The sequence below is a fragment of the Oncorhynchus nerka genome, linkage group LG20 (assembly GCF_034236695.1).
Source record: "Oncorhynchus nerka isolate Pitt River linkage group LG20, Oner_Uvic_2.0, whole genome shotgun sequence".
In the NCBI taxonomy this organism is placed as follows: domain Eukaryota; kingdom Metazoa; phylum Chordata; class Actinopteri; order Salmoniformes; family Salmonidae; genus Oncorhynchus; species Oncorhynchus nerka.
The window spans coordinates 39,807,227-39,819,630 of record NC_088415.1 but is presented as its reverse complement, the minus strand read 5'-3'; the positions used below and the strand labels follow the sequence as shown (position 1 = coordinate 39,819,630).

Below are 12,404 nucleotides of genomic sequence, written 5' to 3'. Positions count from 1 at the left end.
GAAGACAAAAACAATAATCTGCAAGGTGTTTACTATGATAATGGCTGGAATTCAAGTCTGGGAGTTGACTCGATGAAACAGTAGCTGACATGCGTAAGATATCAGTGCACATTATAACTCATTTCAGTGAGTGTGGCAGGCTGCTAGGAAGAAGAGAAAGTTAGAAGGAGAGAGACAGGGAGAGATAGAAAGGGAAAGATATAGAGAGAAAGGGAGAGATAGAGAAAGGATGAGGTAAATAACATATGCTGTAGAACGTACACAGTAACACACAGTAGTAATGTTCCTAAGCCAGGCCCTGGGACAGTAGTAGCATAGCTATGTACTGACTAGAAAATACCATTACACACAACATGCCTTCCTATTAGGGCTGTCCTACACTAAAGGGGGCTACCTAGAACCTGTAGGATAGCTTTTGGTTCCAGGAAATGTATTATCCTTTTTGGTTCAAGGTAGATTCCTTTCACCAAAGGGTTCTTAAAAAGGTTATTTGAGGGTGCTTCATTGGGTGAAAAGATTCTATCAAGAACCAAAAAATACTTCCATAAATCAACTTATTTTCTAACAGTGATACAGAGCCATTCCACTGGGGACACACTGATTAAATCAACATTGTTTGCATGTCATTTCAATGAAATGACATTGAACCAAAGTGGAACAGACGTTGAATTGAAGTCTGTGCCCAGTGGGATGCAGCGTACCTGGACAACAGGATGACCACCAGTGGGAGCTTTGACCGCGCCCCTGCTCCCCTCTGTCTCATAGTGGGCTCGGTGGTGGGGCTTGGGCTGCACGTCAACATGGAGCTTGTACTGGTCTGTATGGCTGGGGACAGGCCATTCCAGAGGGGGCAGAGAAGACAATGGGATGCTAAAGGAAATAAGACATGGGGGAAAAGTATTCATTTGTCTTGTGCAATGACTAGGCACGCTAAATTGTGGTTCCTAATGAGCAATGAAAGCTTGGTCATACAAACATACAAATGAACAACTAAATCAGATTCATAATAAAACTGCACGATGCACCAATACAGGCTTCCTACACCATTCACCTGCAGAGGTTGGGGACCATCTGCTTGGTCCAGATGGGAGGGATCACAAAGAAGGATTCAGCCCCAGTTTTATTCTTAACATCCTGCTCACAGGACACCAGGTAGTTGACCTCCCTGTGGTTCTCTGGGTAGAAGGCATATGCCTGGTTGGCTGTCTTCACTATCTTGGTGGGGACTAGACCAGGCTGGACAGTGCCATAGCCGTTCATGGCCTCAGCCAGACTGTTGGAGGTCCCGTAGTGGGCCCCTGCGTTCTTTTGGGGATGCTCCTCGTGGCCCCTATGGGGGAAGGACTGTTGGAAGGGATCCCGTTGATCAGGCTGGTGTTCCTATACATGTCGTAGGTGCGTTTGCCCTGTGGGGAAGCGGAGCGGGATCCTGGCCTGAGGGATGGGGAGGGCGAGCGGGGGGCGATGCAGCCCTCCTCTGTGCGGGGGGAGGTGCCCGGGGAGGTGCGGGGGGAGCCGGTGTGGATGTTCTGGAAGCGGGGCCAGAGGTCCCCAGCCCCGGTCTGGCCACTACTAGGGGACACGCAGGGAGAGGCCCAGGGGGAGTAGCTCTCCGAGTGCCAGCTGGTGGAGGAGTTGCTGGAGGCTGGGCTCAAGCACTGGGGCTCACGGTAGGCCAGGCTTTCGTGGCCCGGGACGGTCAGGGTGGGACGGGGGCTGATGTTCAGAGTGTGGTTCTGCAGGGAATCTCGTCCATCGCTGTAGTGCTCACGTGACGGTGTGATCTCGATCCTGGGGCTCAGGGCAATGCCCCCAAGCCTGGAGTGGTCCAGGTAGTTTTTGGCTTCCAGGTGCTCATAGCAAGAGAGGCTCTCTGGGTTGTGCTCACTACACTTAATGCTGTAGGGGGAAGCCTCCTCCTGGATGTAGGCCAGACCAGATGGAGGGCTGACTCTCTGTGAGGAGAGATTTGGCTCATCTACAGGAGATAGGAAACAAGGAAGAGAAATCATTAGGAAAACACATGAATGTACAACAAAATACATTATTTATAAAAGGGATTGCCCATAGTCTGTAAAATCATTTCTCACTAAAGATATTCACTTTCCCCCGAAATCGCATATCTTACAAAACGTACCTGTTTTCAATGCACATGTTGAGAGCCACATTGAATTGAAATTCTGTGTTTATTGAATTAATCAATTAATCCAAATTAATCAAAACCATTTCAAATAAACATATTGTTAATCATTTTTATTCAATCCCTTAGATCAGTTTGATTAACAATCATATAAAACAAAAGGCTTAGATTTGGAAATTATTCACAAATCACATCAAAAGGGTCCTCCTTTTGTAACCATTAACCCATTATGTACATAAAACAAATGTCATGATGTTTTGTGGTTGGAAAGTGTGTTCATACAAGCTCTACCAATGCACTGTAATCACCTTAACCAATTGCTTTATTCTTTGAGTTGAGTGGACTTCAGAAGGACAAGAATTTGAGCTAACGTGTTAAAGTTTGTTTAGTCAACAAACTGCTCGAAGTGAGCTGAATTTGAACCAGCTTGTTGAGTAAAATTACAACTTCATGTTTGATCAAAAACCACACCCACTATTATCATATTTCCCAGCATGCCATACTGCAGGTTGATTTTCAGAAATGTTTGTTTCAATACCTGTATTTTTGCATGTACATTGATGGGTTGATTAATCTTATGCAACACAAACATAAATAACATACATTTTTTGAAACCAATCCAATCTGTTAATGGTTTGACTTATTGTACCCGTTGCGGAGATGGCCGTTACAGTTAATATGATTTATGTAGCCTCTAACAACTTTTTCCTACCTGGCAAGTCATTCTCAATACATGTTGTGAGTGATTGATATTGTCAAATACATGGTGGCTATGTAATTGGGGAGGATGGGTTCAAAGTAATGGCTTGAATGGAATCAAACACACTGGGCTGAAACTGGTTGAATCAATGTTGTTTCCATGTCATTTCAACCAAAAAATTCTGTGTGATGTTTAATCAACATTGAAAACTGATATTCTATTCCAGCCATTGTTGTGAGCCGCCCTCCCCTCACCAGGCACCTGGGATGAATTGTTGGATATCCTCACTCTGGCTGGATTCCAATACAAAATATACATCACTTTGCAAGCCAGCATAATGTGACTTGCAAAGTGATGTGGCCTGTAAAGTAGTGATGGGAAGTTTGGTTCTTTTTATTGACTCTGATCTTTTAAACTAATTTAGTCAAAATAACATTTAGTTCTTTGGATTCAGTAATTCCCAGATCACTCCCAGATTCTACAAGCCTCTCGCTCACCATAATTGCCTTACTGGAGCTGTCATTCGTGGCTGAGACTGTGTGCTTCAAACGATGTACATTTGTGATTGCTACTCACTGGGCACACCACGTCATTTCAACGTGGAGAATTGGGTCATATTTGGTTGATACGTTGATCAATGAGATTCCAACCTCAAAAAGACAGTCAAAAGTTTATTGAATTCCCAATGAGTTATCACTATGCTTTCAACCATCTAAAAACACAACCAAATTCCAATGGAAAATCAATGTCTGATTTTTGGTTTAGTAGTTACCTAAATGTGATATCACTGTGCTTTCGATCATTTTTTAAAATGGGAATACAATGTCAGATATTTTGTTTATTTTACAACAACTTAATGTGTTATCATTGTGCTTCATCTACTAGCACAACCAAATTACCTGGATTGATTATTTAAGTACATGGTGCAAGTTGTCAATGCCATTTGAGATTCTGCTCAGCTTGTTCTATCAATTGTGAAGTTCTCCACAGACCTGTGACATTTCCATGCTATCTTTAACATGCACACTTTCCATTATTACATTAGAAGACATTTATTGTTACAGTAACCTCAAAATGTGTCCAGGGATGTGTTACTAATTTTAAAGACAAATAAATACTGTAAGATCGCCTTAACTTTAGGCTATTTACTGTATTACAAAAGTAATATTGAATTGTGTTTGGTTGACAACGTAACCAAATATCAACATTTAAAGAAGATGCATCTATATTGCTTGGATAGTTCCATCTGAGCCACTGGCTTAATCCTATTCTTTAACTTTTATTTTAGGTTGAGATGGAGATCTGAATCCAACTGTATCATTTGTTGAATCATGAATCTAGAGTCAGTAAAAGGATTTGTTAAAAAAACAAATAGTTCAAACTGCACATCAGTACTGTAAACCAGTAGGGAAACTTGAAACAGGAGTATTAGACCACTGTGTTAGGATGTATCTAGGCTCTCAATGAACGGCCATTTGCAATGCATTGTCAGATTTTAATTGTAAAGTTAACATTATTCACTTAGACACTCACTTGGTGAATGCTAAAGGACTGAAAGCCATTATCTCTGTTGCTGACAAATACAGTCATGAGTTGTAAAAGTACAATTCACTCACAAGGCAAAGCACACTGGGAAATATGCAAATAATGTCAAAAAAATTCTGAAGTTGAATTGTATGTTCACTCAACCTAAAATTCTAAGTAAGAATGACCATACAATTCAATTTGAGAATGTATGTTGGTTCAGCTATATGCCCAAATGTTGAGCCAACTCACAATCCTGTTGCAGCTGGTTGCCTTACAAATGAATCAACATCTTATTTTACAGTGTGATTATACAATGTATACAAACATGCATAAGAAATACAGGATCAATCGTATCATTTTTGTCAACGTTTTTATTTATGTTTAGTAATGACTACTAGAACTAGAAGTGGAAGAAAAGTAACATTGTCAAAATTACTTCCTGTATATTTGTTTTCAATGACGCCAATGAATTAAACGTTTTTGAGAGCAGAACATTGTTTAAGAAGTAATTTGTCGTTAAAGTACTATAACGCATATAAAAGTTGAAAAGCGCGTGGGAGACTTGACAAACCATTGGACAAACCTTGATCTTCCCCGGGAAAGTTGTCGCAAGGTGGTTCGTATTCAAACAGGTAGTCAAACTCCAACTCATCTTGGCAGTTCACTTGACTCAGTTCCTCTTCCAACCCTAAATCACTAGGGTTTTTTCCGTCGTAAAACGAGTTCATCTGTCTTATTTACTCAGTTAAGTTATGAGAAAAACGAAAGGAAATATAGTTTGTAGAATCAATGATATTACGCTGGCTGTTGTCTTTATCCACTAAGGCCATGCGATGTCAGAGGCGATGGAGGCGGAGAGACTATTTACTTGCTCGATTGAAGCGATGATGCGACCCTGATGCATCAGTGAAACGCTTTGAAAAGAACGATCAGTATCGTAATAGTAGCTAAAGCTTCCTGTTTCAAACTTAACCGCATGGTGAGACAAGGGGTGTCTATTTCACAAAGTAAATAAATACGATGCAAGGTGTCAACGCGGAGTGATCACGCCTCCCTATGATCATTGACAGAAAAGTTGCAGGTGCACAACTTCATAGTGACGAGTTGCATCAGTGGTACAGTTGAAGTGCTGCTGCCCCCGGGTGTTTGGCACCAAACAATTACGCATGACATATATAGGCTAGGTATCTTACTATAACTTTTCATTCAAACTGTAAAGATAGTGTGTCCAAGTAGGCTATAGTATACTGTAAGCTACTATTGTGCACAACATCTTTACAGTTTGAATTAAAAGTTACAGTAATTGCAGCATTTTCACCCACACATGCTGTATCAATGAGTCAATACATAAAATAAATAATTATACATCATTATTATACATAATTATGAATGACCTTTTTTCTGTATTGTTTGGGGGGTTTACTGGTATGGTCTATGTTCTAATGAATACATTATTTCATTCATTAATTACTTTTAAACCCTTTATAAACTACACTGAACAAAAATATAAATGCATCATGGAACAATTTCAAAGATTTTACAGAGTTGCAGTTCATATGAGGAAATCAGTCAATTTAAATAAATTCATTAGGCCCTAATCTATGGATTTCACATGACTGTGAATACAGATATGCATCTGTTGGTCACAGATACCTTTAAAAAAGGTAGGGGCATGGATCAGAAAACCAGTCAGTATCTGGTGTGACCACCATTTGCCTCATGCAGCATGACACATCTCCTTCACATAGAGTAGATCAGGCTGTTGATTGTGGCCTGTGGAATGTTGTCCCATTCCTTTTCAATGGCTTTGTGAAGTTACTGGATATTGGCGGGAACTGGAAAACACATGTTGATCCAGAGCATTCCAAACATGCTCAATGGGTTACATGTCTGGTGAGTATGCAGGCCATGGAAGAACTGGGACATTTTCAGCTTCCGGGAATTGTGTACAGCTCCTGGCAACATGGGGCCATACATTATCATGCTGAAACATGAGGTGATGGCGGAGGTTGGAATGGCACAACAATGTGCCCCAGGATCTCCTCACGGTACCTCTGTTTATTCAAATTGCCATTGATAAAATGCAATTGTGTTCATTGTCAGTAGTTTATGCCTGCCCATACCATAATCCCACCTCCACCATGGGGCACTCTGTTCACATCAGCGAACCGCTCGCGCACAGGTCGCCATACACCCTTACAAGGACAAGGGGAATTGAAATGGTATTTTATTTGATCCTTAGCACATCGATTCTTCTCTGAGATGCTTTATGAATACGGGCCCTGATATACATTGCATTGAGAGAGCTAGCCTGCTGGTCCCAGGTCAGTTTGTGCTTTGGCATGACAATGAACATATGAGATTGTAAGACAGCACAGACAGATCTAGCTAGGATCAGGCTAGAGAAAAATTGACAGAAAAATTTGACTCCTTCGTGTCTAAACAAGTGGAACAAGTTTAAGACCATGTGTAGGTATTACATTTGTAAACCCTACTATATCAGCTATAACAACCATTGTAAAGTTATAGCGTTATAATAACATCTTGTCATAACACCATACAACAATAGGTACATTGTGAAAGTTTAGGCCTACAGCAAAAGTAGGAAATATGTCTGGGAGGGGTCCTAATTGTTCCTAACAGGAATAACTGAACAATAATGCCTTGATAGCAGAAATGTTTCAAAAGTATTTTTTTTTAAAGAGCCTACACATTTTGATAATTGATGACCTTAAGGGCCCGATTCAATCAGATCTGCTTTAGCCGAAATCTGCTTAGTTGATGTGTTGACGGTGTGGGAGGAGGAATTACGTAGAGCTGTCAAATCCACAAGCTGCTCCGGCATTATATTGCCATGTCTGCACGGAGTAGCATTGAGATAAATCCCATGCAGCCTTGTTTACAAGTTCGAACACTGAGATGTGATGTGAGATGTAAACCTACACATCGTTTTATTTAATTATTTCCCATTTGAGCGTCATTATTTCTATATAGCCTACATTTTCTCGCCGTGAACTTCCAACTTCCGCGAGTGGGATGGGTATGGCTTCGAGACAGCTATTACACGAGCAGCTGCTCACCGATTTGACCGCTCCGTCCAAAGCAGTTCCACCTCTCGACACCGCCAAAACATCAGCTAAGCAGGTTTAATCGTGTCCTTAATCATCCCAAACCAAACTGTTCAATAGCCATACTCATCTTGCCTTGGTATTTTCAACATAGAAGATGAACTCCCCAGGACGCACTGAGCGCGTGCACATATCAATCACAATTCATAATGCTAATATTTTATCATAGCCAACCCCGTAAGGCTTTAGGTAACAGATAACAATGCCTATTATACATCTTATATTTTTAGTATGAATTTTGATACCTTACTGCTCATTATAGCTTGCAGTCATGAATGTTTTATTGTAATAGTTAAACATGTAAATGTAATCTACTACAACCTGAAGGCTCATTTTCATGTGACTACAATGACGTGAAGTCTACCACTACAGTAGCGTAGCCTACCTTACATAGCGCTAGCGTTCCCCTCGCCGCTGTCCAGGGCATGTAGGCAAATAGCGGAATCACCATGGAATAAACTGATCAACTCATGTGCATTAGTTAGATACCCAAACCACTAACTGACAGTCCAGATATGCCACACACGATATACAACTACACAGTCAATATATCATATTTTGTGGATTATACAATGTACAATTATATATGAACACATGTCTAGGACTAGGCTACTCGAAAATCAATAGGGTTGATAAATTACCAGATTATCACTATTCAGCACGCGGCATCCATACCTTGATCCATCGACCTCATGGTGTGGTACTGTGCCAGTCTCCAAGATTCTCTAAACATTTGAAAATAAAGTAAAAAAATATATATAAAAAGGAAAAACTATTCTGCTATAATAGCAGTAGAAACCCACTTGCATAAAAAAAGGAAATATAAAAAGGAAATATTAGACTTCCAATACTCCTTTATAAACTCAAAAACATGGAGCTAAAATAGACTCCAGCAAGCTATGGTTATGGTTTGAACTTCTTTCCTTGCTCTAAGGATTACTTGAGTATCAAGAGCGGCTTCCTTCCCCGCTCTGGGTGTTTATAATGGTCCAATGCTGTAAAATAACGGGATTCCCTCAGTGTTTCCTCCTGTTTATGCGCTTTGCCATGGAAACCTGGAGCGGCTCCATCTCGGAGACTCAGGGCTTTCCTGCAAAGCCCACACTCAGGAATCCATGACGTCTCCGGCTCCTGCGCCAAGGCATTTCTGTGGCTTCTCGCAGACAGTGGCACACAAGAACTTCATTGTAGGGATGTGAAAAAAAATGACTGCAGGACAGGGGCTAAAAAAAATGAAACAGTAGGCCTATGTATACTATATACAGTAGTACATAACTTTTTTAGGCTACAAAGTTTTAATGTTTGCTGGTCACCTTAGTGTAACTTGTGCATTAACTGAGTTTTAAAAAATCAGCAGTAGTTCTAGGTAGAGGACTTCGCAGGTCAAAATAGTTGGACCTGGACCCGAACAGACTCAAGGGCAATCAGACCCGGACCCGAACGACCCTACAACAACCAGACCTAGACCCGATCTAGACCAGACCTGATTGGACCCAGTGACATTGTTTAATTTAAATCAGCCAAGTTGTTCTTCTGGTTAACGAATAGGTCTTTATATGTTGGCTAAGCCTTCTATAAGTCAATAAATTCCTTGTATTAGTATAGAATAAATGTTCTATATTCTATGCAGTGCTGTGGTCGGGTCCACTCGGGTCTATCAGCTGTAGTTACATAGACCCCATTGCCACGGGAAGTAGCAGTGTAGAGGGTGCTGCAGCACCCCCTGAAAAATCGGAATAAAAAATCTATAATTCAAAATTGAAAAATGTGTGCACTGGGCCTTTAGTTGTCCTGTATTAGCAGACTGATTTAGCCATCTGTAGCGCCCCATCTTCCCGCCCCTATCATAGACCCGAGAAAGTTTGAATTTTGGACCTGGTCCCAGATCGGGTCTCGGGTATTCGGGTTCGGTTGAACCCGTGAAGACCTCTAGTCGAGGCGCCCCAAAAACTGGATGAATCAACGTTGTTTCCACATCATTTCAACCAAATGAATCAATGTGATGACGTTGAATCAACGTGGAAAACTGATTGGATTTGAAAAAACGGAATCAACGTCAGGGTATTTTGGATTTTTTTTCACCCAACTTAAATCCAATGACATGGTGAAATGTTTTGTTGATTTCACATTTAGTTGACAACTCAACCAAATGTAAATCCAAACAACACATTAAACTGATGTCTGTGCCCAGTGGGTTATGCCCTCAATTCAGTCTGGTTGAATGGCCTGCTTGCCCTGCTGAACATGCAATGTTTTCTATTGGAAACTTGCTGTTAATAAGTTGTATAAGTTGTAGTCTTGCATCTTGACATTACAAATGAGGCAATATACGGCAGAAAAAGGTATGAAATCATAGACAGCTAAATTGACTCCAGAAAAAAATTCCATTGCAAATAAATGTGGAATAAATTCCCAATGGAAAGCATCTTACAAAAAAACAGAATATTATTCATAACAGCTATATAAAAAGAAAGATTGAACTTTTACAAAACATATACAATTCACAAGCACTTGACAGATTTATTACATACATTTCCCCTATGATAGCATATTTAATTTGAGAATAAAGCCCTATACTGGCTTCTATGTCAATGGTCAACAATGGCATGTCATTGTTTGGATTGGATGGGATTTTGGCAACACAGTCAGCTCTAGGGGCATTGTCCTTTTATGGACTTTTATTCTGTACATTTGCTACTGTAAGTCTATTCACACTCAATACACAGTTACACACACTGCCAATGAATCACATAATAAAGGTCTAACTGATGCATTTATCTTGGCAAGGTCTGTATAAGTCATGGAAACCAGGTAACTCAAACCAATAAATGTTTCAACCTAATTCAGCGCATTAACAAGTTCACTGTGGTGCCCAGTGGAGGAAGCTGAGGAATGGGACATACAGAGAGGCCAAGGTAAGCTTAGTGGACATAAGTTACCACAAACATGCAGGTCTGTATCAGCCCTTACTCTCTTGCACACGCCTGTAGCTTGATTCCTAGGCTACATGATACAAAGATAGCTGACTAGATGTAATAGTGCCTTGTAACAGGATGCACCCAGAGTATATGGAACTCGTGGATGGATTACCATTCACTCATATGGTTCATATATAGGCTAATGTAGTAGTGTATAGCTCTGGGAGGACTCACTTGCCACCATGGTCCTGTACATGAACTCCACCAATACATTTATGGTCTCTTGGGCACACTTTCAATTGCCAAATGTAACTCCTTTTCCACACTCTATAATGACTTTGTGAGGACCTATGTAGGCATTCTGAAAGCTTTTAAAGTTCTTGTTAATTTAAAGTGGGACTTCCAAGTATCTTTATACCCAATGGTGGTACGCGTTGTCGAGAAGCTACTGATTCAGTGTTGACATTAGTGACGTGAGCAGCAGAGCTATCCATAGGAAAATCTGTGTACTATAAAGGGCATAATCAGGGATCTGGTTCCAGTTCTGACATGGGTTTAGAGGGGTAACTGAAAGGATTTGGGTGGTAGACCCAGACTATCGGGTGAACTAAGTGCCTGCAGTCAGTGACTGTGCTGTAAACCACACAATTCAGAGCATACATTTTGGGGGTAGCCTAACTCTTCGACCGTCCGAGTTAAATCCCTTGTCTACCAGATGTAAATTCCTCCACTGTTACGTGACTCTTATGTAACTCAAGTTATGAATGAGTAAATTAATAAGGCATATGTTTGAGAAGGGAAAACTGACTAAGCCTGTCCAGACGGCCGATTTTGCACTTCCGTTTTTTGCCATTAGAACCCACTTTTTCCAAGTTCATGCAGGATTTTCCATCACTGTAAACCAACTCATTTAGGGAGCGTTGTCTGGGTTATAGCATTACCCCATTTAGTTTTCCTAGTGCAACATGTGTGTTTCAGTTTTTAAACTAGTGGAGCAGTGGAACTTTGATATGGAAATGGATGGCACATTATAATCATGTCTCATGGAAAGCTTTTGAAGGAAATTCAGACGGCTAAAGGGATGTGTAGACATTTGACTCCATTTTAGTTTCTCCCTAAGAAATCCATAATGAAATTGTCTCATTAAAGGTAGACTCGCCAATATGACTTTGTCATCGACAAGACTTCTTGCTTACGGACATCAACAACAACAACAAAATTCCAATCTTCCAAGACTGCCAGCACCCCTTCCCCTCCAATATTGGCAGAATAGAATTGTTTTATTGATTTCTGTAAGCAGCGAGTCACCCCAAATATGATGATGTCATATTGCTGAGTCTACCTTTAATGTGTTACTCTAATTAGGAATTAGAATACTAATAATTACTAGTCATTTAATAATATCTCTATGGTGGTACTGCTGTCTTGTCTTGAGCTTCATTATTTACATAGTTGTAGTGTGTAACACATTACAATTTACACTATATAGATGTTGTACTAACCAGTAGAGAAGGCTCTTGGCAAAAATCCACATTCCTAATTCATTTAGATTTCTGTTTGGACTTCCTGTTCCCTGTTTCAGCCAGTGTTTAGAACTTCATTCCTTAAACATTCTAAAGTTCTCTAAAAAAAACAAAAAAACATTCCAAGTTATTCATGTTGCTGCTTTGACAGAACACTAGGTAATGGAACTGAATTAAAATGCTTGGATAGTAGAACCGGGCAGTATATTATGTCATGTGTAATAAGGAATCCTGTTTCTGTTCTGCCACAGCTTGTCAACTCTGGAAAACATTCCCTTTTTTCTTTTTCCAACTCAATGAACTAATACATTCCGTATCAGTATGGAAACTACATGTCCACATCAGATGAAACAATCCACTTGTGTAATAGGAGTTTGATCGATACTCGTGTTTGTTTAACACATTTCTCTGCTTTAGTGCACTGGAAAATAAAGTTACATAGCTTTTTCCCCTCCTGAGCACAGGCAG

The 12,404-nt window shown here is 40.4% G+C and overlaps 1 protein-coding gene across 1 annotated transcript in view; it reads right to left on the bottom strand.

Moving 5' to 3' along the window:
- Positions 1-5,427, bottom strand: part of LOC115102493 (nuclear factor of activated T-cells, cytoplasmic 2-like) — a 51,125-nt gene extending 45,698 nt beyond the window's left edge. Inside the window, 4 exon segments of the mRNA XM_029622502.2 lie at positions 702-870; positions 1,052-1,340; positions 1,343-1,978; positions 4,951-5,427. Of these exon segments, the coding sequence (XP_029478362.2) occupies positions 702-870; positions 1,052-1,340; positions 1,343-1,978; positions 4,951-5,095 (1,239 nt within the window). The 5' untranslated portion in view covers positions 5,096-5,427.
- Between the last annotated feature and the right edge of the window lie 6,977 nt (positions 5,428-12,404).